The following is a 26,746-nucleotide window of genomic DNA, read 5'->3' as shown; positions in this document are numbered from 1 at the left end:
GATTTGTTGCCGCGCAGTGAGAAGGAAAGAGGAGATCAGCAGGCTGCGAAGGGAGATAAATGTGATCGATTTTCGTGATCGGCAACAAGAGATAGTGATCACCGAACATACACTTTTTCACCGAAATCGGCCGATTATGATCTGTGCCCGATCGAACGACACACCTCTAGTATTGAAACATTCAGGTGGAAATAATTTAACTCATTTGCCTAAATCCCCTGTGACCAGTTCAATATCAAATTTCTACATTTATAAGGACCATTTTTGACATGTCTGTGTTGTTATGATTAATATGAAACCTCAAACATTCTATGAAATCTTGGGGTAAAGGGGAAAACTATAAAAACTCGGCTACTAAGCCCTCTTTATGCAATTGAAGCCTGTACAGTGGAGACAGGGTCTGAAACTCATTGATATACCACTCCTTTATAGTGAGAAGACAGAAGAAAGGGCTTAACATCTCTAGACAATAGCAGAATACGCACACGGAGACGCAAAAATACATTATGGCAAAATAAGTTCAGAGAGTGAACATGATCCATACTTATGTACTCATAATCACTAATGTGCTAGATTCTTGAAAGAGCAACTATCACCTGCTTAGTTTTTTTGCCCTGTGTTACAATGTAAATGTCCTTGCTCAGATCTTGCAGATGTAGAACAGAGTGTAAATGTTTAAAACGAGTAATAGAGCAGAGGAAAGTCAGATTGAGAACCATGCACTGGATGAAGATCAAAGCAAGATACAGCAAGTGTGTAAATATGTGTGGACTTGTCAGTGTTTTTTTTTTTCTCTCTTTTCTTTTAAAGGACACTTAAAATAGAGATCAAGGAACAGCAAGGATAGAAAAAAATATACAGAAAGATGAAAGGAATGTGACTTTGTACTTTATATTCAGAGAATGCATTAACTCCTCCTGCAGAGACCCATCTTTCTGAGCTATCTTCATTGCATCTGTGGACAATGTTCTCTTGAAGAACTTTTCTAACTCAGCTAGGGGAAGTTAAACTTTAGGAATCTTTAAATAGTTTTCTGTTTGTCCTTTCTCTGCTTTAATCATTCATCTTTTTTTACAGCCTTTTATCCTCGTGCCATCATCGCAAAGTGATTCCATTCATCTCTTTGCTCAGCAACTCGCCCTGATTTATTAGTTGTTTTACTGTTCCTTCACTTTTAGCATTTTTCCCCTGCTATGTCTTTGGGAGTGTCATATCTTGGGTGAACTCTAATGCAGATAAATGACTTCTAAGAACAACCATAGGAATCTGGATAAGTTTGACTTTTTTTTTTTACTTAGAATTTTCTTTTTTCTTTTTTTTTTTTACATCAAAATTCTTGGTTCACTGAATCGCAAGTAATCATTTCACTGGTACAGTAGCTGCCATTTTGGCTCATTTCACAATGAAATCTAGACGTGTTTTTTTTTATGTTAATTTTCCTTTTTAAAATAGACCACAGTATTCACAGTAAATACAAAATAAATGCGTTATTAACCAAAATTTAGAAAACGGATTAAACTGAAAATTGTCCAAATGTGATTGTTGCCCAATATTCAGCAACCCACCTTCGTCCCAACACGTTATGAGATGGCAATGATTTAAGACGTACTAGCAGGCCAAATCCTATGGAGCTTCTCAACTGAAGTCTTAAAAATATAGCTTTAATATCGAACTTTCTGAAAAGCAGAAATTCTAATCTGCGAGATTCCTGTGGGGCCAGATTTACCGCTGCTCTAAGATCAGAGTTGGATTGCCACGGCAGCTCAGAGACTCATTTCTTTACCTGCTCAATGGGATTTAGGAGGTCTGATCGGGAGGCAGGAGCCTGCCTAGATGTTTACATATGAGCTCTTTCCCAGAACAGTCGCTAGTCCGTCACAGCGGTGACACTGAGACGTACAAGTCAGATAACGATACAATACACACAACCACAGTCACTGTCACTTTTTGCTGTCTTCCCATGTAAGCATCCATGTTGAATACTTACTTAGGTATCAACATGAGGAAATAAAAGGCGTTTTGTGGAACATCATTTGCTGTCATGTCTGAAATGCGTGTGTCCCTTGCATAATAGTATGTGTGCATTGCGATCAAGCGTGTGGAATTAAAGCACTCTGCAGTATTGACTGAGTACACTACGTATGTTAGGATGTCACCCTCTCCTATTTTTGTATTTAAGGATCAACTAAAAATCTTATCAACCTGTTTATACTACAAGGTCAAATCTGGAGTCTTGACATTCCAGAGGGTCGTTATGCTTTAGCATGATGTTTTCTATGCCTTTTGAAATGAAAGGCAGCGACACGGTAGTGTTACAGGAGAACTTTACGCTATGGCTGAATAAAATTCTGCATATTTTTATGCTACATTATATAGTTCTATAGTAACTGAAAAATCAGAAGTGGAAATGATGAATCATAGGCTCACCTGCAGTCATGGAGGTTTACGTTTGCACGTCACACGTCCTTGGTGTTGCTTTACCTGTAAGACATGCACATAGTTTTTGTAAGGTCACTACATATTTCAGTTTTTCCCCCTGAAATTATGATCATAATTTGCAGCTCTAGAAAGCATCTGAAAAGGCTCGGGTTAGTCCCTGCGAAAATCCTACGTAGGCAACTTACTTACCAAAATAGATTAGATGAAACTTTATTGTCCCCAAGGAACGATTTGCATTTCAGGCAGCAAGAATGATTGCAGATGAACATATTTAAAAATTTACAGTAGTTGTAGTACAACACAACATCCATTTAACACAAGGTCCAATCATATGCTACCACAGTTTGCATGGGCTCATCTCAAATTATTAATGAACATTTTTACTGTTTAGTGTTACATTTAATTGCCCTGTTTCCATGAGCAGAAGGCAGCGACACGTAATGGTGACGAAGAGGGTGATATGGGTCTGCAAGGATAGCTTTTACCTTGCTTGTGACTCTGGTTGCGTAGATCTGGGTGAGCTCTTCCAGGCTTATTCCCATCATTAGTAAGATTAACTTGTTCTTTTCTTTGCTGTATGTTTATTAAACTGTGCCGATGTTCAATTTGTCGAGCCTATCCTTATCTTACTCCTGTAACAGGTTACAGACCCCGTCTCTTTGCTCATTGTCGTGTAAATCACAGAAGTTACTATCTTTGTTTTTTCTGTTTGACTCTTTAATTTTTCTTTTTAGACTTTTGTTCGAAACCACTCTCATCACCTTGACATTATATACTGTATTTCTTTCTACTCTCATAGCTGTTGGCTAGCTTTTTACAAAACCATTTTCCACAAATGGATCATTTTTTAACCTTATCTACCAAACTTTATACCAATTCCCTCCTGTTTTGTTCACTCTTAGCCATTATCTTTGTGAGCAAGTCTCGCGTGTCATTTTACGCTATGTTTTGCTATCAGAAGAATCCACCACATACCTCTCATGCCCTGGCCATGTGAATCACTCTCGGTAATTACAATGGCAGTTACTCAACTGGGGATTTCATTACATGGTTAAACATTCAAGAAAGGACCCAAAATAGGGAAATCCCTGTCACGGTAATGAGACACTAACAACCCAAAAAGATATGCGGAACTGCCAGAAAATGACACAAAGAGGCCTGGAGGAGCTTTGATTAAGGCCTCTGTTCGGGTATCGCATTCAGACGCTAAAGTTTCCTCGCTGCTGCAGATTAGGCTAAAAGAAATAAAAAATGTTTTAATTCCTCAATTATGCTTGTTTAATCGTACATAAAATGTAATTAAAATGTCCAGATTAAACTAGATTAGTCATGTTGCCAATGGTGGTCCTTCCATGAACAGCACTCTGAGCGAGCCTGTACTTGTTCTGAATAATAATAAAAAAAAAACATGTCATACTTCCATACAGTTCCCCCCAAAAATATAAACATGGCAGATTTAAGTGTACCGTATGTGAAGGGAGCTAGATATGAGGGTGATGGTAATGAGACCTTCCAACCTCAAACATTTAGATCTGATCACCACAGATATAGTAATAAACTCTACCATAAATTTAATTTACTGGGAGCACAAATTATAGCGGTTGTGTTGACGCGTTCGCTCACCTGAGCCGAGGATCTCTACAGCTTGCTTTATATTTGTGAGACTCTTTAATTCTCTTTTTTCCGGGCTTATCAGCTCAGGTAGCTCAGGGTCTGTTTTGGGATATTTGCTGTTGTCATACGCTTTCATTTTTCAGATGCTGGACTAACCCAGTGTTTCTCAATTCTGGTCCTCGGGGACCACTGCCCTGTGTGTGTTATGCGTTTCCCTTCTGTGTCACACACCTGACTTGAAGTGGGTGATTGACAGACTTCTGCAGAACTTGATGGCATGCAGAGGAGGTCATGCAGTCATTTGAATCAGACGTCCTGGAAAAGAAACGCATCTAAAATATGCAGCGTGTATTTTAGTCCATGGAACACTGCGCTAACCTGTCTTCCATGAAATGCTGAAAGTTTTGTTTATTGTTTTATAATCTAACCCCACTGTGATTTCTTTTCCACTAGATAAGTGGGGGAAAACTGGATAAATAAGAGAAGATTTAAAAACTCTGAAACATATTGAGTCTTTCTAAATATTCATTGTCTCTGTTACATGAAAACAATATGTAAGACAATATTTCTTTTGGGTCAAAACTGCTGCTAAATGAAAAATCTAATGCCTTAAAGTTGCATTAGGTAACTTACAAATTTTTATTTTATTTTTTACATATTTGTTAAAAGTGTCACCATGTTGTGACAGTATGGTATGAGACAGATAATATGAGAAAAGACTGAGCCCCTCCACTTCCTCCCTGAGCTACTATTCCAGCCTAAAACAACAAAAACAATCACAGCTGGGAGGAGGGTCTTAGCACCGTCAATCATCCTTGTGTACATGATGGTAAATGTGCTAATGGCGCAGTGACAACCTACCATTACATCGTGATTGGTGGTCATGCTACTTAGCCTGAGGATTCAGGCCTCTGTTATGATGAACCACCTTTGGCATAGCAGAGCGCAAGTGGGAGGATGTTAGCAACACATACACAAGGTTGATTGACAGAGCTAAGGCCCTTCCCTTGGCTCTGATTGGTTGTTTCTAATGAAAGGGGGCAACATAGGGCAAAGGCAGAGGAGCTCTGTTTTTCACATATTAGCTTCCATATTATACTGTCAAGACATAATGACAATTTCAACAAATATGTAAAAGATTTTGTATAAGTTACATAGTGTAGCTTTAACAACTTCACATTTTCTCCAAAGTTAGTAGTTTAAAGAATAACCTTAAGTCGATCAATAAACTTGAAAACAACATTCTTGTTGTTGAGTGGTCAACAGCTTTGTGATGTTACTTATTTCCACCTTTTACTTAATCTGATTTGTATTCCTTGGAGGGAATGGACTGCCCTTAGCTTATAGGGGTGACAAGGTAATGAAAAAGTCTGTATAGGAAAAGAAGAATAAAGCTTTACAGCAGCCACATGACGGGATGCCATTTCAGCTGTAAATGAAAACATTTTGAGCTTTGCAAAAGAAATAAAAAGAGGGGAGGGGGGAAAGCCTAAAACATTTTGAATCATGTTAAAAAAAAACCCAAAAAACCCTGAAATTTGTCATCAGAATGGAAGACATCAGAGTGGCACACCATCTTCCAACATCCATCAACAGCTTGGACACAGACACCCTAAAACGTAAAAATATATATTCCAGAGGGCACGTTTATCTTTTCCCTGGTGTGTCTGCGATTTGTTATGGATTCTAAAAATATTCTAAACAGAAATGTGTGATTTGTTAAAGTGTATAGGGATAGCATGGGTAAGGTGTGTTCAAGTACATTAATATGCATGATTAAATCTGTCTTAAAATATGTCTGAATTATGATTTATTTACCTTCCCTTTGAATGATTGTTGACAGTTAAGTGCTGACATTATATTTAACATTAGAAAATACACTGATTGATTAAAGACACTAAGATAAATTGAGAATTAAACAGAAAAAAAAACCATTGAAAGACCTTTAGGAAAGAAAACAAAATTCTTTCAAATTACCATTTAAAATTAACTGGGGCTAAAGCAAAATTCATACATCAAGATGTTAAATACATGAATGAATAAATAAAGAGATGAATAAATAAATAGGCAACTTGCTGACCATAAGAATAAAAAATCGCGTTCCTGACACATCGTTCATTTTAACAACAAATGAACGATGCAGAGGGCCATTGTGGCAGCTTCTTTACATATATTTCTTCTTGTATGTCTTTGGTGTGTGTCTTCCTGCAAAACAAATCTTTGGCCTCGCCTCCATTTTTCTCATTCCATCAGTTTTCCTTTTTCCCTCCTGAAGATTTATCCCCCCACCGCTGTGGAGATGGGAGTCCCCTGCTTACCTCCACTACTCATTTCCACCTCGACTCCGAGTCTCTACCAAGTGCTTTTTATTTTTGTGCAGTGGTCATTCATTTCCCCAGTAAAATGGAACATTTTACTTGTACTTGACTTGTTTATTAGTTGCGACAGATTGGCGACCTGTCCAGGGTGAACCCCACCTCTCACCTGGAACGTTAGCTGGAGATAGGCACCAGCACCTCCCGACCCCATTAGGGACAAGGGTGTAAGAAAATGGATGGACGGATTGTTCATTAGTTTTAAAAGCATAACATTTGCCCCCATCCTGTTTTTTGCTGTGTATTTCTGATGTAGCGCATAGCTTGTTCTGCATCGTGCCTGAGCTCAGTGAAGTTGTTCTTTTGGACTGTTGAAAAATATCAGAATGTTTCGCAGAAATATTTGTTTTTTTAATTGTCGTTTAAGCAAGACTCTGAAAGCACAACTCCAGACTGCCAATAATAATTTGATAGGCATTGTGAAGAAACAATGGAGCTTAAGACTAACCTCAAGCAATATTTCTGAGCCCACCTATTTGATTAAAATCTATAAATATAGAACGTATCAACTGTAATGGTAATCTATAATTTTTTAGACCAAATGGCTATTCTGACTATTTTCCCTGCATGGTTATTACTGCAATAAAGAACACTTTTTTTATTGTTATTATTATTATTTTACTATTATAGGATATTATTATATTACTGGAATTAACATATTCACTTTTATGTATGAAATTACATGTTACATTCCTTTTCCAGAAATGTTGTAAATATCTGCAAGCCAACCAATCCACAGAGTATCCGCTTGGCCACAATTTTTTTTATTTTTTCCCAGCCTTTAGGATTTCAAGTGGCACTGCAGTAATTTCTGACAATGGCATTTAAAATTTTAGCAAATGAGAACATAAGTCATGTTCCTTCCCACGTTGCCGTATTTTGTGTATTTATTGTGCATTTATTGCACACAGACAATTACATTACACAAAACTTCCCCAACCCCTATCCTGGCTGCCACCTTTAGATTTTAACGCTATCAGTCAATCTCAAAATTGTTTACAACAAAAAAATTATAAAGCACGCTAATGTCTTGTTAAATCGATGTTCAAGGCTCCGACTGCACATTAAGAAGCTTAAACATATTAAATCCAACTACCCAGAGACGGCACTCCTGGGCATGGCGGTTTATTTTATATGGCTGTAGGGACCGAAAACAACAAATTAGCCCCATACACTAACAAACACATCACTTATTTAACAGTCCTCGCTAATTAGCTGAATCAAAGTTGAAAGTGAAATAGAGGAGCCCCCGAGGTTCTTTATCACACACTGTTTGATTGGTATTCTGTTCGAACTTGCACAGTAGTTGACAGGACCAATGAACTGAAACAAGTCTTTTTCAACCCCTTCACTTAATGAATCATTCATTTATCATCCATTTGACCTAATTTAAAGTAAATAAAGAAATAAAAAAAACATAAGAGAGGGACCAGACGTTCAGATGAACACGTAGGTATTTACTGCTCACCTGTTTGTAAACCTAGGTTTCCTTTTATTTTAAAGCATTTCTTCTTATGCTCGTCCTACATTTAAATTTTTATTAAATTAAACTTACGGCTTTAAAAAAAATAGCAAATCATAACATCATATTAATTGGGGCCAGGTAAAGGTAAGATCATTTTATTTATATAGCACATTTTCAGCAACACTGCAATTCAAAGTGCTTTACATGAGTTGGAGGAAATACAAAAAAAGCAAATTAAGAGAAAAATAAAAATGTAAGGAGCTTGCTAAAGGGTAAAAGTGTAAAACATATCTAGCGGTTCCCCATGTTTAGGAAGAATAAGAATTTATTAACTAGTCTGGGGTTTTCTGGATTCTTGATCTGATAAAACTAGATGTTTCTCCATGTTTGGTAAGATTAGTGGGGCATAAAACTAAAACTTGCTCCATGTTCAATACCATAAAATAGATGGTAAAGAAAATAAATTCAATTAAAGTGACAGAGGAAAGTGATCAAACCCTCATGCTCTGGCAAAAAACCCACTTAAAATAAAAAAAATACCGACATTACGTGTGAGCGTCAAGTCTAGACAAAAAAAATAATTTAAAAAAGAAAACTGTTGGCGTGGCGGGCGTCACACACGAGAAGGTAGAGCTCAGGTCTGTTTTTAGGGCCCATCTGCACGTCTGTCTGGAGGCTCTGATGATGAGCCATCAGTCCAGCTCATTATTACCTGACTAATTACAGCAGCTACCTCAGGCTGGCAGCCCTGTGCCTGTATTCATAATCAAAGTGAAATTAAACTATTAACTGAATTAATGGTGCACTGGTGCATGTTGTGTCAGCATACAAGAGACAGCATGATGTGTGTGTTTACGTGTGTGTGTGTGTGCGTGGTCTTGTATTTGATACAGTGTAAGGACCATTTTCGTAACACATGCTATGTAGAGGGGACCGACTGCTCCTTATGGGGCCCATGAGAGGAAGTGCTGCTTTTGGGGTTATGGGTTATGCTTAGGACTAAGTTTTGAATTGTGTTGTGGTTAGGTTAGGTTTAGGGTTAGGCATGAACTAGTAATGGTTAGGTGTAGGGTCAGGTTAAAGCTTTAGAAAGTAATGAAAGTCTATGTAAATTCCTTGTGACAATAAAAAGACACACTCTGCATAGTTTGCTTTTTTTGTTCTTTTATTAGTTCATATATTGAATCAAAATGATTTATTTATGGATAGAAATAGAAAATTAAACCAATAGGAACAATTGTGTTAGGACTATATCTCTGTATAATTTGCAGAATGTTTACATTTTTATCATTGTATAGTTGTGCAACAAAAAATGAGGCAAAAATTTTAATGCAGGCAGTAACTATAGTACAATAGTTACTATCCAATGTAAGGCACAGATGTTCACCAGTACTTTAATAATTCTGTCTCTCAAAACAATTTTACAATAATTCCCAATTAAGATATTCTAATCAGATTCTGTTTCCCACGGTTGAAACATTGTGCTGAAATGACTAAATTAGTAACGGTTACTATTTCATAACAGCTGCCCACGAATATAATATTAAAGGATTTGTTGAACGTTGAATAACTTAAAATTAATTGGGTTTTTGACAAACGTAAGCCTCATCAAGCCACATCAATTTCCGTTTGATTGTTTTCGGACCCCGGCTCCGTTTGCGCAACACTTCAAACCGGTCCATTTCTTTGTACGCTCAGATAAGGACCGGAGCAGCAAAGCAGTCATTCTGCTGCGATCGCTCTCGAGCTACCGCGGCGCAGCCAGTGTCGTGCCAGTTTACGCTTAACAAGAAATTGCTCTAAATGAATTTCACCCTCGTTAATTCCTTCTTGATTTCATTTCTCACAAACATCGTTTTATTGCGGCTGAATTCCCAGCGCAGCTGCTGTCACTCACATGCTTTAATGATTTTACCAGAAAGCACGAGGGAAGTTTTGACTGAAAAGTGGTCCATGTGGAACACTTTATGCACATTAATTACACACGGACTGATGTTCTCAAGCCTTTATCTCTGACAACATGATAGAAATTTAGCTTCCAGCTAATGGGGTGGGGGGAGATTACATCTACATGGAGACTTTATTGAAGTATGTTGGATATCGACTTAAAGATTGACATTTTCAAAAGATGCTTTTAATCTGACAAACAGGCCTCATTGGAAAGCATATTCTAACTGTATGCTTAATAGTCATGGTCACTTTTGAAGCTCTATAAGTTTGGTGTTCCTGTTTAATTAAACCATGATTGTTTCAGTACATCAGCCAACAAAATCTTCAGTTTTGTAAATCAAAGGCTTTATCGCTGTTATTTTGGCTTCTTTCCTGTACAAGGGAAAATGAGAGGGGGCAGATTGCATGAGGCTCCTACTTCAGTTCTTTTGTCTTATGTATTTTCCACCCAGTCACAACACAATTAGTATAACAAGAAATTTTTCCCACATAAGTGAAATAATCAGTCAGTGGAACAAGTTCTTTGTCATCAACATAAAGGAATTATTCACTTAAACTCCGATATCGTTCTGAAAAGTTACTTGTAAGTTGATTTTGTTTTATTGAAGTGTACTAAGATAACTGGACTAGAAACTAGATGAAAAACACTTACGGTTTTGTGTTTTTGCAGTGTAAAACATCTGTACAGTTTTATCATCCAATGAAAATTATTTGTATTCGGTAGATTTTTTTTTGTTATCTCCTACAAACTGTACAATCTATGTAACTTTTTTTAGTTGGAAACTCCAACCCACATGCTAGTTATCACTCAATAAAGCATGATTTGTCATCCACATGTTACACATTTGACACATGTCAAATTTGTGCTGGACACGTTTGATCAGATGTGGTCAGATGTGTCCACATTAGGTTGTGCTGGACAAGCGATTGGGTTCAGGTCTGTTCGTGCACACAGACCATTGAGCAGGAATCGAGTTGTTATCCTTTGCATTGTGGAGTCAATTTTAACAAACTGGAAAGACGACACACCACTACTGGAAACATGCAGTTTAAAAAAGACAATGGAGGTTTTACACTATTTTTTCATTTTTGTCAAGTGTGTGTGTACAAACACAAGGGCAGGACTTCTTTCACACCTTTAGATTTTTAGTGGTCGATGTTTATTTGCATTCAATACCAAATAGTTACACATACTCACGGTTTCTCTACACATCTTGTGTTTTTGTTGTATTTGTTTTTATGTCTCGTACTCGCATGTGCCCCCAACATACCTGCCCAGCAGTTCATTTTTGCGTTTTTGACACTTGTTGCAGAAGTTCCCCCACCACGACGCTCCAAAATAGAGTCCAGACAGGTTTGACATTTAAAACAGAAAGCATAAGCAGGCTGCAAAATAATAAATATTCATCCGTGGCAAAACAGCACCACTAAGTATGAGAAAAGGGAAAGTGAAGAGGATGGAAAAGGCGAGGGAAAATAAGGATTCCTCAATTTCAACGGATCAACGAGTTTTCAAATTGAACACTCTTCTCGTTTAAAATTCAGACGGGAATCCGGCGAGATGTTAGTAGGGGGAAATCGAGAGGGAAATTGGGTCACCTGTGAGCTGCTCATTTTATGCAGTCAAAACAAATAAGTAATTTAAAAAGGGAAAATGAGGAGGGGAGAGAAGAGAATTATAATAATAATAAAAAAAGAAAATTATGTCAGACACAATGAAACGGGAGAAGACAAAACAAAAGTCTTCAAGCAGATGGATCCACCGAGTAGGGTCAGTGAACCCGCACAACTTTTGTACTGTAGTTCATGAAAATAAAACGGGCTCAATCAGTGTGAAGAAGAGTGGAGGTTAAAGTCTTGGCTGCAGTTATCTCATTTAGGTTTAAAGCTATTGTTTTTTTTTACTGTGGACACACACTTTTTTTTTTTAAACAAGCAAACACTCCCAGATAGAATCCTGTTTTGAATAGACAATGCAGACTGGTTGCCAAGTTTGTAAGGTTTGCAGAACAGAGGGAATCAGGTGTGAACGGGGGGCAGTGGCTACAATTTCAAACGTCGTTTGTTTTGCAAACTAATTAGATATCGACTGAATTGATTGCAGTATCCAAAGAGAAGAAGAAATGGAGGAAATGCTTAACTATAGGAGAAAGTTTGCTTCCCCTTGGCTCAATTTAATGTCGAGCCTCATCTTCAGATGGCAGCGGTAAAATGTTTTTATACAGTATATTTTAAACAAATGTTCACCAAAATCTAATTTCATGGTTTTTTTTTATCTAACCAGGTCTGAATTTCAAGTTATTTTTGCCCCCATCTGGGCAAAATATTTTTGATTTTTTTTTTTTCTGGCCTATCTTAAAAAGTTAGATAGGCCATTATTTGCATTATTTGTTAGGGGATTTGGGTTAGAAATGGATTCATACAAAAGCCAAGGTTACATAAAGCTTGGAATAAGGCGACTCTTTTCAACTTTCAGCAGCAGTGATAGGCATTTTAAAAAGAAATTTCAAGGTAATTTATTTTGTACACAAATAAAGGCCTTACAGAACATTGAATCCTTTACCTTGGTAAAGTTCGGTCAATCGTTTGATCTTCCAATCTGCAACACAAACACGATTCAGCCTGATTTTTTTATGAGTAGCCCAAACATTCTCAGTAAAGATGAACTTTCTGTCAAAGTTTCTCTCTTGGAATCGGATGAAATAGAAATTTAATAATTTGATAAAGATTTTCAGGTACCTCTTAGCACTATTTACCAATGGTCATCAATCATTGGTGAATTATTCCACAAGTAATTTAAGGAATTAAGCACACAGTTGAAATAAAATTACACCAATCCAGATTCCCATTGAATATGTGGATGTCTTATCCATATTAAAAATGCAAATTTTAAATGGATTCTTTAGAGAGCAACTATCGAAAAGTCATTTCCTTTTAGTGATCCTCAAATCTTGCAGTTGGAGGCCACTGACCTTTAAGTAAAGACGGTGACTTGAGTTTGAAACAAAATGACTTCAGACCAGAGTAAGACTTGTAAGACTTAAAACTTGACTTGGACTTCTGGTCTGAGACTTGAGTGTTTGTAATAGTTTATATCTCATGTAATGAAGAGTGAAAGGAACCCATCAAGTGAGCAGAAAAAATGTGCTTGATAATTAGTCACGTTTATGGAGAGTTGATCGCTCATAGCGTTTTGTGCTTCCTTTTGGAAAACATTGACAGAGGTTTTTGTTTCCCCTCAAAATTTATGTCTTTGGCAATTTCTCTCTCTACATGTGGAATTAAGTGTTTAAAAATTCAAACATAACTGTACATGCAAATGAATAAGTTTAAACACAGTTATTAAATGTTCATGTGATAATTTAGGCCTAAGAACAAAGTATACAGGTTTGGAATCCTTTTGTATAATTTCATAGAGTTAGAGGAGTGCTAGTTGTAGTGGATTTGACGAAAAAACATTTATTTCAGGTGTTAAAATCGAGTCTCTACTTGGATTTAGGGGGTGAAACTGACTAGGACTCAGTGACTTGAGACTTGAGTTGTGAAAAATTAGTTTTGAACTTGTCTACAAGTTTTAGGTTGTCCTTCTCTGACATATGTATAATGGTTAAATTACTTTCATTACAAAGTCAGAAATGTCCACTGGTCCCTTTCAAAAAAATATTAGGACGATTGAAGGTTTGAAGCATCTAAAATATGCTGTACAGTGAAATCCATGTACCAAAGCTAGGCCAACATTCCTTAAATATGTTTAAATAAGGAGCAAGTAATTATCTCTAGTACAGAATCCTGTGGAACCCCCAAACTGACTCCTTATTTACTTGCAATTACAAGTTGCAATACATACAAAATGGGATATTACTACATGTTAAACTGTGAAACATGTCCAATGAGAAGCTTTTTAGCAGCTATTTATGTGTGCCATGCAGACGTCATGTTTCATTGTGCTTAATTAACTTTTCACCTACATTTTAATAAAAGCAGTACTTCCCCATTTCAGTAAAAGCAGTAAATATTTAGTGTTCCTCTCTCTTCTGCCCTCTACAGGACAGTCCGCTGATTCTCCAGTCAGACAGAAATGTGACGGTCAATGCTAGAAATGATCAGGGACAACTGACTGGTCAGCTCACCGTGGGTAAGACACACTCGTCACACACAGACACTTCACACATGCTATTTTCCCTTTACATAAGGTTCAGCCCGCCTGTTTTTTTTTGTTGTTGTTTAAACATAAAAATTTAAAGTATTCTTCTAGTTGAAACCTAAATGCTTTCCCCTCCATTTTGATTACCATAGTGAAGCTATCTATTTTTATTAGCTATCCAGCTCCCTTTTTTTTTCTTTATATAAAATCATGTTTTCAAGGCAAGCTTCACTAGTTTATGATATATCACACTTATTTTAGTGACCTTACTACATCTTTTTAATGTATCATATATTTTCACATTTGTTACCATATAGTTATGTGAAAATGTGTAGTTGTTGCACATTTTTGCATCAAAAATGCAAACTTGTATTGATGTAAGTATCTTTAACTGTGTACATTTTCCTTATCTGCATTTTCTGAACAAAAAGAAGTAAATCCAAGTATTTTTGAGCTTTAGATGTAACAAGAGGGCTAATGTGAATTGTGTAAAAAAAAAAAAAATTAGTAAATCCTGATCAATGACTGTTTTGCAATACGTCAGTGAACCTCTAGCACGGATTGCCATTTCTAGAAACAACACATGTATATTTAGCGCTCTTGGACATAATGTTCTCTGCTTCACTTCCATTTTTTAGATTTAAGGTTCAGATGTGACTTGCTGCACATTTTCAAAACTTGACTCACTGAACACGTTGGGGAAATCATTATAAACAAATTAATCCTGTCAAAAATGCCCTTGACCAAATTGGTTGTTTTGTTTGTTGTTTTTGTTTGTTTTTTTAGTAAAACATGTCTTTGCTCAAACCAGACTGTAGCTGTTGGCCACACATAAACATAAAATCTCACAGAAATGGATAGCTACAATAACAGTCTGACAGCCAGGTGACATGAATGGTGTTTTCTGTTTCCGGAACTGAAATTTTCATTTTGATGAAAGCATGAAAAACCATGAATAGCCGCTATATTACCATTGGCAGGCCAGACGTTGTATATATTATTTCTCTCTCTGAAGTTTTGAAATCTCTTATAGCTCACTTTTTGCTGCTAAACTCGCTAAAGCCTCTTCCCTCAGCAAGAAAAGTATTCCAGCTCTTATGCGCGCCTTAAGCATTATGTGCTTCCTCTGCAGACACTAGAGCTAGCCTGTTTTTCAAGTATTGGGCCTGGCAGTCGGCTTCAGTCGACCATGTTTCACTAGTTGTGGCTTATTGAGATTCTTTTTTAACTTTAACAGAATAGATTTGAATTCATATTTGCAAGGAAGCAAAACTTATGCAGTCGCATAACCGCACTTAAGCCTACATTTCAGTCAAAACCGTGCATGCAAGTAACTGTTTCATCAATAGCGAGCTGCAATATGCAAACATCGTCAAACCTAAGCGCTGTGGAAAATTTCAGTAACTGACTGACTATATAAAATAGGACAAGATGAATCCTCTTGTGGAGTTTCATCTTTCAGGCACAGAAATCCCCTTGGCTTCTTGATCTCATCCCGCTGCCCCCCCCCCCCAATCTTCCCCTGTTGCTCTTGTGCTGACTCAGCACCAGAATTAAAATGAACACAAACGCACTGAAAGACAGGAGCAACCGCACATGTTCTCCATTCGCCATCGACGCTCTCAAAGGGAGGTTCAAAAAAATCCTCAAAGAAAGATGGTGATTTCTCCTCCCCGGAAAACCTCACGCACTCGGGGGAGGGAGAAGTTCCACCTTATTAGCATTCATGACTTGAAATCCACCAGAGGACCAACTCTTTTTTAGCCTGTACAAGAGATACAGGACCATTTCAATTAGCAGCACGGGTAGATGAAATGCCCGCAAGTGCTTGCTTTTGTACATTCGCGGTGAATACCAAAGCAGAGGAGGCCCGATGTGACTGCTGCCCAATTCCCTCACCAGTCTTTTTTAAAAAAAAAAAAGAAAATGGCCAAACAGGGACATCCAGCTTACATAGCAATAATTTATTAGAATACTGATTGCGTTATCTCTAATTTCACTAATTCAGTCATATTTCATATCTAAATCATAACCTACCCAGATTAGGATTTTGTTCCCAAATACCAATCTGAGTCTTTTACTACTCTTAAAGATACAGTATGTTACTTTTTAATTTAATAATTATTAGTAGTTTATTTTTTTGAACAGATTTTTAAAGATTTGTCCATATGTTCTGACAGCATAATTTGAAACAGAAACAACCAATCAGAGCAATGAGGACAGTCTTGGCGCTTTCAGTCATGCCTGTGTACACGTTGCTCATACCCTACCCCTTGCTCTCTACTAGGTTAGTTTGCCACATCAAAGCCTGACATAAATGTTAAGGCTAGTTAGTAAGGCCACCGATGACGGTGGATAAATAGTTTTTTCTGTAAAGGTAAGTTGTTTCCTTGCCATTAGCACATTGAGGAGCGCATACACAAGCCCAATTGACAGCTCTTCCTCCTGGTTGTGATTGGTGAAGGAGATAAAATAGCTTGTTTTGTTCTTTTTTTCCAGATCATATGTCTCATGTTATACTGTCATGACATGGTCAGAGTTTTTCTTAATGAAAATGTCACAATCAGACAGCACGGATGTAGGGAGTTGTCCCGTCAGACCGTCAGTTCCCGAAACCACGAAAAAAAAAGGGAAAAATTGTAAAGGCGCACATGATGTCAGAGTAAAAAAACAAATGATCCCACAAGAGCGTTGAGCTAAAATAATTTTGTTCAGTCTATTGTAGTTCACATGCTGCAAAATAAAAACGGAGGTTCAAACCAGCAACCCATCAGTTACAGGACAAACTCCTACCTCATGAGCCACGTTATGCAAAATTCAATATAACACTGATTACATTTTCTTCTAAGGATGAAAAATATACTACAACATTTATTGTCCAAGCCAATTTCCTCCGAAGTTCAAAACCCTTTCTCCAAATATTAAGCTAGATTGTCATTAAACAAATTTGAGCGAAACAAAAAAGAGAACGTAATGCAACTAATAGGGACCGGACAAAACAACAAGCAACATTTGCGTACCACCATGTTTACTAAGGTGGGTGATGATGAAACAAACGCAGCTGTGGATATTAGACTCTTGAAAGCAAAGAGGCAAACACAAAGAGGCAGCCTTACAAAAGAGTGCAGCAGGCGCTTCTCGCAGAAACCAAAACTTAAAAAAAAAATCAACACAACCAAATAAAACCAAGACAAACCCAAGAATGATGCATAAAAACATTGCAGTGAAAGAAAAAAAACACAACTCATAAACACACAGGGCCTTCACACCTTGAGAAACAAAAAGAAGGCAAAAGAAATGTCTTTTCAAAGTGAACAACAGCCAGCATGTCAATGATGCAACAGCAGGAAACAAGAGGGTCACTGCATGATTTGAAGTGTTTTTACCTGCCAAAGAGCAGAGCAGGCCCTCTGCTGCACCAAACCAACCCTTCATGTCACCTTACGGTGTTTTTTAGACCTCTCAAAAAGAAAAAAGAAAAACCGAGGACAGAGGTTTGAAATGGTAGAGAAGAGAGATTCCGGAGACAATGGTGGAAACTGCACCACAAATCATGTCCCAGTTCAACTTATGCCACAGGTAGGAAAGCAAGATTCATGTTCCAAGCACAGAAATTATTTATTTGGGGTTGATTACAGCCATTAATAAAGTAAGGGAGGGGAAAATGAGACGGGGCGAAAGATGAATGAGCATCATTTTCTTTCCACATTAATCAGCAACATGCCTGTGATCTCGGGGCTCTGGGAGGCTTCGAAAGATGAAATGCTGATAAGACATGTAGTTTCTGTTATATGATCTGCATATCCACTCATGTCTTAAGCAACTAACTCCCACACAGCTATGGTGATATTCAAAATATTACAGCACAATTTAGATAGGCTTACTTCTACAACAAAATTCCCTCTTGTTTTATCAATTTTAGCTATTCAGATGAAGAGCCACTTCAAATGTTCCTCCATGTAAACATTACTGCAATATTTTTATTTAGAGCTACTCCTACATTTCCCTACATGAATGTCAATAAAACTATCTTTTTGTTTTGACTGTTTGCTAGTCAGTGAAGGTGTTTGACATCGCAGCAACACTGTTGATCAAATCAGCTTGTAGTGATTTTTGTTGTTTGTCCTGATCATGAGTGATTGGGTTTTGGTTTCATTTTGTGTTCTCTGATTCTGTTAGTTTATTATTTTATTTAATTTATTAATTATCATTTGGATCTATCTAGTGCAGTTCATTTCCCTGTATTCTATGATGTTGCTGAGTCATATTTCACTTCACCTCTTACTTATTCTTGGGTTTTGTGCATTTTAGTTTATTCTCTTGATTCAGGCTCATTTTGTGATTTCTGGGTTAAGTCTCCCTGTTCTCTCAGCTGACTAAACTCATTTGCTTCCAGTGTTACTCTCAACTCATGCCTTAGTACTGATATCTCGTCAAGCTGAATTGGAATCCAACAAAAACAATAAAGCAAAACTTTCATTACTTGTTCTTTCAGTTTTCTAAGGGCATTGATTTTGGTTCTGGTTATATATTTAATATCCTCTTTTGATACACAGTAGAAGCAAACTTTGAGAAGAAAAGCACACTGGATGAATCTAGTATATTTATTGTTACAAACTATGCTTAATTTTGTAAGCTTAAAATATAAACATGCACACAATTGTGCAAATTTTGCACACTCCAACCAATTAAAGTGTAGTTTATAGTTTCTCATTACTCAACAGCAACTAAGGGAAACTTACTCTACCACGCATGCATAAAAGTGGTAACAAACTTGCTCAGGGGACAACTGACAGATGATATGCATTTCATTTTTTAGTTCTCGGGTGCCCCAATGCTTTCTGATGCCGCCCTGGGCAACTGCCCATGTAGTGGCATGGTGCCACTGTACGCACGTTTTCAAAACATTACATTTTGTCTGTAGATTCTCAGTTCTTCAGGTTTTCACATTCAGGAGGGCTTAAAAGAAGTCATTTTGTTTTAAACGCTAATTTAGAAATGTCCCTCTCCATTCATTTCAGTGGAACTTGTCATCTGGATGAGGACCAGAGACGGCGGTCGATGGTCCTCATCTAGTTGAGCAACCGGCTCAGCTAAATGAGCCGGTTGCTCATTTTGTACTTTGTCAAAAATTCATGCATGTAAAATTTCAAGCTTATGCACATAAATGTGCACACACATTTACACACACAAAACGTTGAACATGTTTAACTTTTGTCTGCCGTCTGCTGTCACGGAAACCATTCGTCTTTCTGTCGTTTGTCACGCTTGTGTCGAGTCCATAATGTGATACCATGAGTGAGGTCAAATAGTAGTTCCATTAATCTGCATTATGTAACATTAATGTGTTAAAATTATCTGATTTTCACAACAAACACAACACCACCTCGTCATGCTTATTTGCTTGCTAATACGCTGATGTGAGACAGTATCCTGCACTTCAATCTGTATTTGTCGCAGCATGGCCAGTGTGCATGCATTAATCACTCTGGCATGAACAGCACACCCTAGGTAATCTTTGTCTTTCCTTTAATGGATATAAAAAAGGATCATATTAATAATGCATTGGTAAACTACCGTATACAAAACCCAAAAAGCCTTTTTCTGGATAAAAATGCTAAGAGGTTAAAGATGGAGGGTAATAAACAAAAACTGCCCATACAAAATCAGAGCTGCTTCATCTTTCTCATTGGCAAAAAATTATATTTTCCAACCAGGCTTTTTGGTCTGCACCAGTTTTCAGATTCATATTTTTTTGTTCCTAGTACAGATGCCTGCTTCAGCAGAAGGCACGAATGTTTGACACTCAGTCATTACTGCCAACATATTCTAGTGTTTTCGCAGGAAAAATGGTAAAAAAAAAAATGGTAAAAAAAAAATGGTACACTGTTGTTCTAACCTTGGGGGATATTATTTAGTCATGTTGAAGAGAGTATTATTGAGGACTTCAGACAGAGCAGAAAAGAAAAAGATTATTTAATATTACTGTTTCCTTCACAAAAAATAACTTTTGTCAGTTTGTGGCACTGCTTAGAATGATTTAATTGGACGATCAATTGTAAGTCAGCCAACAGCATGGCTGGGATAGTTCCTTTATTCCTGTGCTGAAACAAGTACAGGTGCATCTCAGTACACTTGAACTTAACCTTAAGAATCATTTTGGTAACTTGAGTCCAAAAGTAAAACTCAGTAAGTCTGATTATACACACAGAGGTGTATTTCAATCATTCATACTGTTGCACCAAGAAGAAGGGCATTTTGTTTACAAATGTCAGACCATTGGACAGTACCTACTGTAAAGTTTGCGCTCTGTACTTTGTCAAATTCCTTCTTTGCATAATTAGCGTGAGTCGGGTTTTTTTTGTGTTGCACGTTTCAGCGATAAAGCAGTTCAAAGTGCTTTACACTGTAAAAACATCGTAGGGTCATCAATTATGAAACCAGCAATAAACATTACATTTTGTCAAATGCCATCATCAAAGTCATCAAGCAAAAGCACATCAAATAGGTGGATCAATGTTACACTTACTGCTAATCAGGGGCAACTCTAAGCAGGTGGGTTTTAAGACTTGATGTTTCAGCAGTTTTTCAGTTTTCTGGAAGTTTGTTCCAGATTTGTGGTGCATAGAAGCTGAATGCTCCCTAGGAAGTGCCAATTTCTAGAGGGAAATGATGTTACCATCTTCTTGGAGGTTATCAGCATGAAAGCTCTAAAATATCATTCTAGATGGCTCTTCCGACTTTAAATGTGATCGAACGCAGGTGACACCTGCAAGTGACAAGCCTTCCCTAATCCTCCCACTATGTTGGATTCCATACTTTATGGCTTTATATTTTCTTCCAAATTAAATGGTAAATTTGTTTTCATCTGACTTTGGCTGTGGTTTAGTTGCGTACTCTGACTTATGTCTACACATTGAGGATCTCCCTTAAACTCGTCTCTTTAACTTGCTTTGCCTCCCAGTCCTCCTCATGGCTGCAGTTATCCTTGTTGTCTCTGCAATTTCTGCCATCGTTTTCCTTCCACTTAATTTTCCACTAATATCCTTCGGAACAACATGGTGTGAACATCCACCTTGTTTTGTGGCTCACCCTCAACACTCTGACAGTCAGCTGGGCATTTCTGATTTTGATGGAAAGCAAATTCCAGTAATGTAATGAAGCACATTACTGTTTTCAGATGTCTCTGAAAAAAAAAAACAACCTCCAATTATGTACTAATTTGAAAATCCAGGTGTAGTTTTAGTGATGTTTAAATTAAAAATGTTTACATTTTTAAGCATTTTTCCTTTCTGAAAAGTTTTTTTTCTCCTTCTAAGTAATAATCAATATAATGATATATTACACAGCCAGATAACTTGGTGCATTTCAAGATTATTACTTCATTAAATCCACAAGTGCAAAATTATCCCCATTTAAATCTGTCACCAAGCAACATTTTATGATGCAGTCTGTTGGCAAATGCATAAAAATTAACAAGCCTAACAAAAATGGTTTCTAGCTATATCTCTATAGCTACAGTATATCTGCAATATAGCTTGGTTGATCTTATAAATAACAATTCATATGTTGCGGTTTTATGCCTAATTTCCTTTTAAAAATATGTTTTCTGACGAAACACGCTCTAATACACTTAATATCATGCAGCTGCAGACCATGGAAAATGACCACCAGACAGCATCCCTTTTAATAAAGTAACACCATAAACTGTAACAGAGACACTTTTTGTAAATATTGAAACAGAGCCACGCAGTCTGAAGTAGCAGCAAAAGCTTTTTGAAGTGTTTTCTGCTGTTTATTAAATATTCTATTGAGTATTATTAATCTGTGAACATCTATAAACAGAGGAAGGACATGTAACAAAGAGATTGGGATTATCTTTGTGGTATTACATGTGACAAACACGTAAGTGTTTACTTAATTACTGAGCAGTTTTACCAACAACAAACCATAACCCAACACTACCACGATGCAACCTGACAGCAAACAGACGACATGTTTTATTGATTGTCAGTATAACGCGGCGCCAAGGTAAGTGACCTTTAGTTCAGACTGATTTTATTCGTATCCAGTCAGCATCAAACACCAATAGATCACTGGCGGAGAATGAATTGAGTCATTTGATCTGCACCTGTGAACAAGTGGTGAAAACATATTTTGTATATGCCATATTAAGGGCAAATAACAGGCCTTAATGTATGGAAACAATTAGCCATGTGCAATTTGAGGGCCACAAAAAAGTATAGTAAGTTCATAAGTGTACGAGTAACTTCTGGATGTCTGTGTAAACTTATTTGTCGTAGTAATTAAAGTTTTAAAGCTGGAAGACAAGTTTTAACTTCGTTGCTTAGATAAACCAGAATAAAACCACTTTGTGTTTCTGTTTCTGTGGGTCTCAGACAGCAAAACGACAACAGGCTGAAATTATGATCACAGCTAACTACGACCGTTATGTACATCATCTGTTCCTCGGAGGGGTTGGGGGGGACTTGCAATGATGCGAATTTACAATTACACTGAGCATAATGGAGAAATAAATGAAATCTGACTTTGCAAGTTCTCACAATGTGCACTATAATCAGAAAACAATTTTAGCTGACATTCAACTGTTCAGCTGCCACAGCGATGCCATGTTAGTGGTTAGTGAGGACGAATGGTAGCTAAATTCAATTAAAGCTGTATTTAATTAAATGTATCCTCTAGTTGAAGCCTTGCAGCAACCGTAAGCGGTTTAAGAACAGCGGAAGATGGATTTTGACTTTACAGAGCCAGTCAGAAGTTTGCGTACAATAAGCTAATCAGCGGGGTGAATGTCGTACACAGTTTGGGATTTTGAATATAAAACCATTTGAATTAAATCTTAAAACAAGAATTAGTTATTGTGGCTTTTCTGTAATGCAAGCAGAGGCTTTCTGTATAAGTTTGCATATTGGTATCTATATTGCCTTTAGGAATAATGTTTGTTTGTTTCATGGTTGTTTCTCTGTCTTGTGCTTGACTGGGAACCATGGTGTGAAGCTTCCCTCTCTCCAAACGACTGAACATGAGCAACAATCTGCCTGTAAGAATATAGAAAATCGATGGATGTCAGTGTCAGACTTATATTTTTATTTATACTGCACACTTAAGAACAAACAAAAGTTGGCCAAAGAATATAAAAGCCAGGAAAAGTGAATACTCTAAAGCCAATTTAGTCTATCTTGCTTAATCAAAGTTCTTGGGAAAGTTGGGAAAGAGGTGTTTCCTATTACTTGCTTATTTTAAGTGTACTAAGATATTTGCTTTAGAAACTAGACAAAAAAATACATTTGGTAAAATTTTGTGTTCTTGCAGTGCATCACCTTTTTTGGTTTATGCATTAAAATAACATTGGTTGAAGGGATGAGTCCAGCTTCGACATTTTTCAAATCAGGTTTTATGTTTTCAAATGACTCAAATGCACCTTTTAAGAGCATGACCTTATTACAACATCCAGGGCTAGGATTAGCGTTTGCAAGCCACAACTACAAATTCAGGATTTGTAAATAAATGCTACTGAGCTCCTCATGCCTTTAGTTACCTCAATTTCACTTTGATTAGACGCTGTTGAGCTACATCAGTAACAAAACCTTCGAAATGACGTGTGTGATTTTACCAAGTTTAAAAGGCAGCTTAATTGGAGTGAGACGATAAAGACAATGAAGCGACGAAGGTAAGCCTGAATTTAAAAGAAGATAAAATGTCATTGGGTGATTCATTAATTTCAAATGGCATCAGGTTCCAGAGTTGTAAGGGGAGAGTGAAAGAAGGTAATTAAAAAAAAAATTTATAGGTTCATTGTAGAAAGAGAATGACTAAGCAAGAAAGAGTGTGTGAACATGCTAGATGAAAAAATAGAAAGTGAGAATTTAAGATGAAAGTCTCTACTAAAGTTTATTTTTACAATAAATAATCAAAACAAACACACAAATGTAATACAAATGAATTTTTTCAATTCCTACTTTGTCCCATTATCATCAAAAGCACAGTGTTCTTTTGTCTTCTCCGTTTTTTCTTCTTCAAAGTATCACAGAACCTCATATGTTGCCCGTTACTGTTGGAGAAATTGGGGGAGGGAAAAAAAGAAGAAGTAATGTTAGAAAATTACTCCTCCATTTATATGGCACAGGTTTAGATAACCAGTGTAATCTAGACACCAATTCACTGCCTCGAATCCCGGGACATCATCACCAAGGCGGGTGAAAGGGTATGGCTTCAAAACTCCCAAGTTCACTCATCATCTTTATGGTCGGCCATTCAGAAGACAAAGATGACAGGTTCTCACTCACTTTAACGAGCTGACAGCAACAGAGAGGAAGAGAGAGAACAGAGGGATGAAAGGAGGAGAGCAATAAAACTGAGATGAGAAGCCCAAGGCCAATCCATGCTCTTAGACCTTCTCTCTCGAAGATGAGCCCTCAGGAGGGAGCAGAGTAATGGCAGAGACAGTGGGTGGACTCTGCTGCCTCACTCATATCAGTGAAATTCACAATATGACCACAGCCGAAATTGGGACGTCAAATTATAGTCTCAATGAACAGTTTGGTCAGCCAAAGTTAACACTTTGTCCTGTTCGTTTTGATGTTTCAGTTGCACTTTGAGTTTTTATATCTGGACTACAATCTGTTTAGTCATATTGAAGAGATTATAGTAATTACAGTGAACCCTCGTTTTTCGCGGGGGTTAGGTTCCAAAAAGAACCATGAAAGGCGAAATCCGTGAAGTAGTTACCTTTATTTTTTATAATTGTTATACAGCATAATTAAATACTCTACATTGAAACCAAAGAACAAAACCTGTTTTCAGGCCTAAGCATTTTTGTTAACAAATAGAAAATTTTCTTACAAATAACTACAGTAAAATAATCATTGTAATCATCAATATGTAGTACAGTAGGACAAATTGTGACTCGCGTATTTCACTGTTCCTCTGACTGTGACGCTGCAGCCTCACTCTGCTCTCTAGTGGCTTTTTCTTCTGAAGCCTGTGGTGCAGGTGTGTTTTTTATTTCGAGAGAAGAACATACTTATTGGTAGTTGTTGATGCTCTTTTTTCTTCTAGACAAAAATAGTTGCCAAAATTTGCCAAGCTGCATTATCACAAGGGGACTGGCGTCTGTCTCCAGGGGTCATTGGGCAAGAAGCGAGGTTACTCGCTGGACAGGTCACATGGCAACACAGAGGCACACAGGAAAGACAGCCAAGCACACACTATTACCTATGGGCAATTTGGAGTAATGAATTGACTACGCAATCATGTTTTTGGACTGTGGGGGGAAGTTAGAGTATCTAGAGGGAGGACATGCAAACTGCACACAGAAAGAGCCCAGGCTGTCATTCGACTGCAGAACCTTCAGAACAAACAGCGCTACTAACAGCACCACCATGAAGCCCATTTAGTAAAAGTGATTGACTGTGCAAATATTTAGGATTTCATGTGCATTTGTGAGCTCACCGAGAAATAAACATTTGAGTGACATTTAATGCCTTAGTTTTACTTGTACAATTACAAATTTGTACACTTTTCCTCTCAGACCTGAGTTTTGTGCAAAACAGATTTGTTTGTGCATAAATTTATGTCTGCCCCTAATGGGGTAGCGTTTGCATATTAGATTCCCTAAATCAAATACATTTTAAACATACAGATGGGCTTTGCTTCAGAATTTACCCAATGGGGAATCTGTCTGCTGCAGAGTAGGAGCTGGTGTAGGATTTGCTTCAACTTGAATGTGCAATATGGAATTCCTCTTTTACTCTTTGACAACTCCTCAAGACATGGTTTTACTTGTATTATGAAAACGTTAATTGCACTTTAAATATTAGTTATATTGAAATCCTGTCTTTTTTGGGAAGGTTAGGTGCAGCAATTTCAACATTTTTGTAAGATCGTGTCATGGCAAGAATAAACCTTAAAAAATGTCAACTTTGCAACTTTTTGGAAGATGCCAAAAAATTCTGTCATTTTAGGACAGCAATCTAAAAAAAAAACAAACATTGCAACATCTATGAGGTTGTGATAGACATCTGATCTCTCGTTATTTTTGAAACGTTTAACACCTGGTTAAAAGTTTTGTAGTTGAATACTTACAAACAAGCGTGTTCTGTACGAGCGACACAACCAAAATGGTGAGCTTCAAGAAATGTATTGAAAGAGATCATGTCAGACGGAAACAAGGCCAAAATCCATTCTGTTATTAATGGACCAGAAAAGCAGATGTGTTCTATCATTTTTTTTTTGAAAGAGTCATAAAGTAAAAGAGAGATGCTGATCCACTTGTCAGCTTAAGAGCAGCAACATTCAATCAGAGAGGACCTAAGTTACAGAAAATGTCACCAAAGAAGGAGCTGCTGGATGGTTCATCAAGTGATCGATGGCGCATGAAATGAGTCCTGGAGGGAGGCGTGACTCAACAATTATTGCAAAAGATTTTTCAACAAGTGTGTTTTGAGTGTATTTAATGTGTTATTGTTTGGTTTGACCATTGCAGAAAGAAAACTGGTGCATTCAAGCTCTGTATTTCACAAACAGTAATTTGTATCTGAACTGGAAAGCTACAGTATGTTTAATAAAAGTTGTAAAAGTGTCAAAAATTGTTTTCAACAACAACCTTATGCATTAATAAAAACCAAACGTGGACACTGAAAAACTGCTAAATTGGCAAAAAAAAAAAACACATTGCAGTTAAGTGCAGGCTGATAATCACAAGACTATTAACCACGTTTCAAAACATAAACCTTATTT

General features: G+C 37.1%; 1 protein-coding gene across 3 annotated transcripts in view; it reads left to right on the top strand.

Annotated features, from left to right (window-relative positions):
• sgcz (sarcoglycan zeta) overlaps positions 1-26,746 on the top strand; it is a 342,032-nt gene that overhangs the window by 248,526 nt on the left and 66,760 nt on the right. For all 3 annotated transcript variants that reach the window (XM_005807872.2, XM_023334551.1, XM_023334552.1), the window contains exon 4: positions 13,891-13,978. In XM_005807872.2, the coding sequence (XP_005807929.2) occupies positions 13,891-13,978 (88 nt within the window). The remainder of the gene's footprint in view (positions 1-13,890; positions 13,979-26,746) is intronic.

The sequence above is a fragment of the Xiphophorus maculatus genome, chromosome 5 (genome assembly GCF_002775205.1).
Source record: "Xiphophorus maculatus strain JP 163 A chromosome 5, X_maculatus-5.0-male, whole genome shotgun sequence".
Classification (NCBI taxonomy): domain Eukaryota; kingdom Metazoa; phylum Chordata; class Actinopteri; order Cyprinodontiformes; family Poeciliidae; genus Xiphophorus; species Xiphophorus maculatus.
The sequence above is the reverse complement of the archived record's forward strand: the minus strand, read 5'-3'. Positions and strand labels throughout refer to the sequence as shown.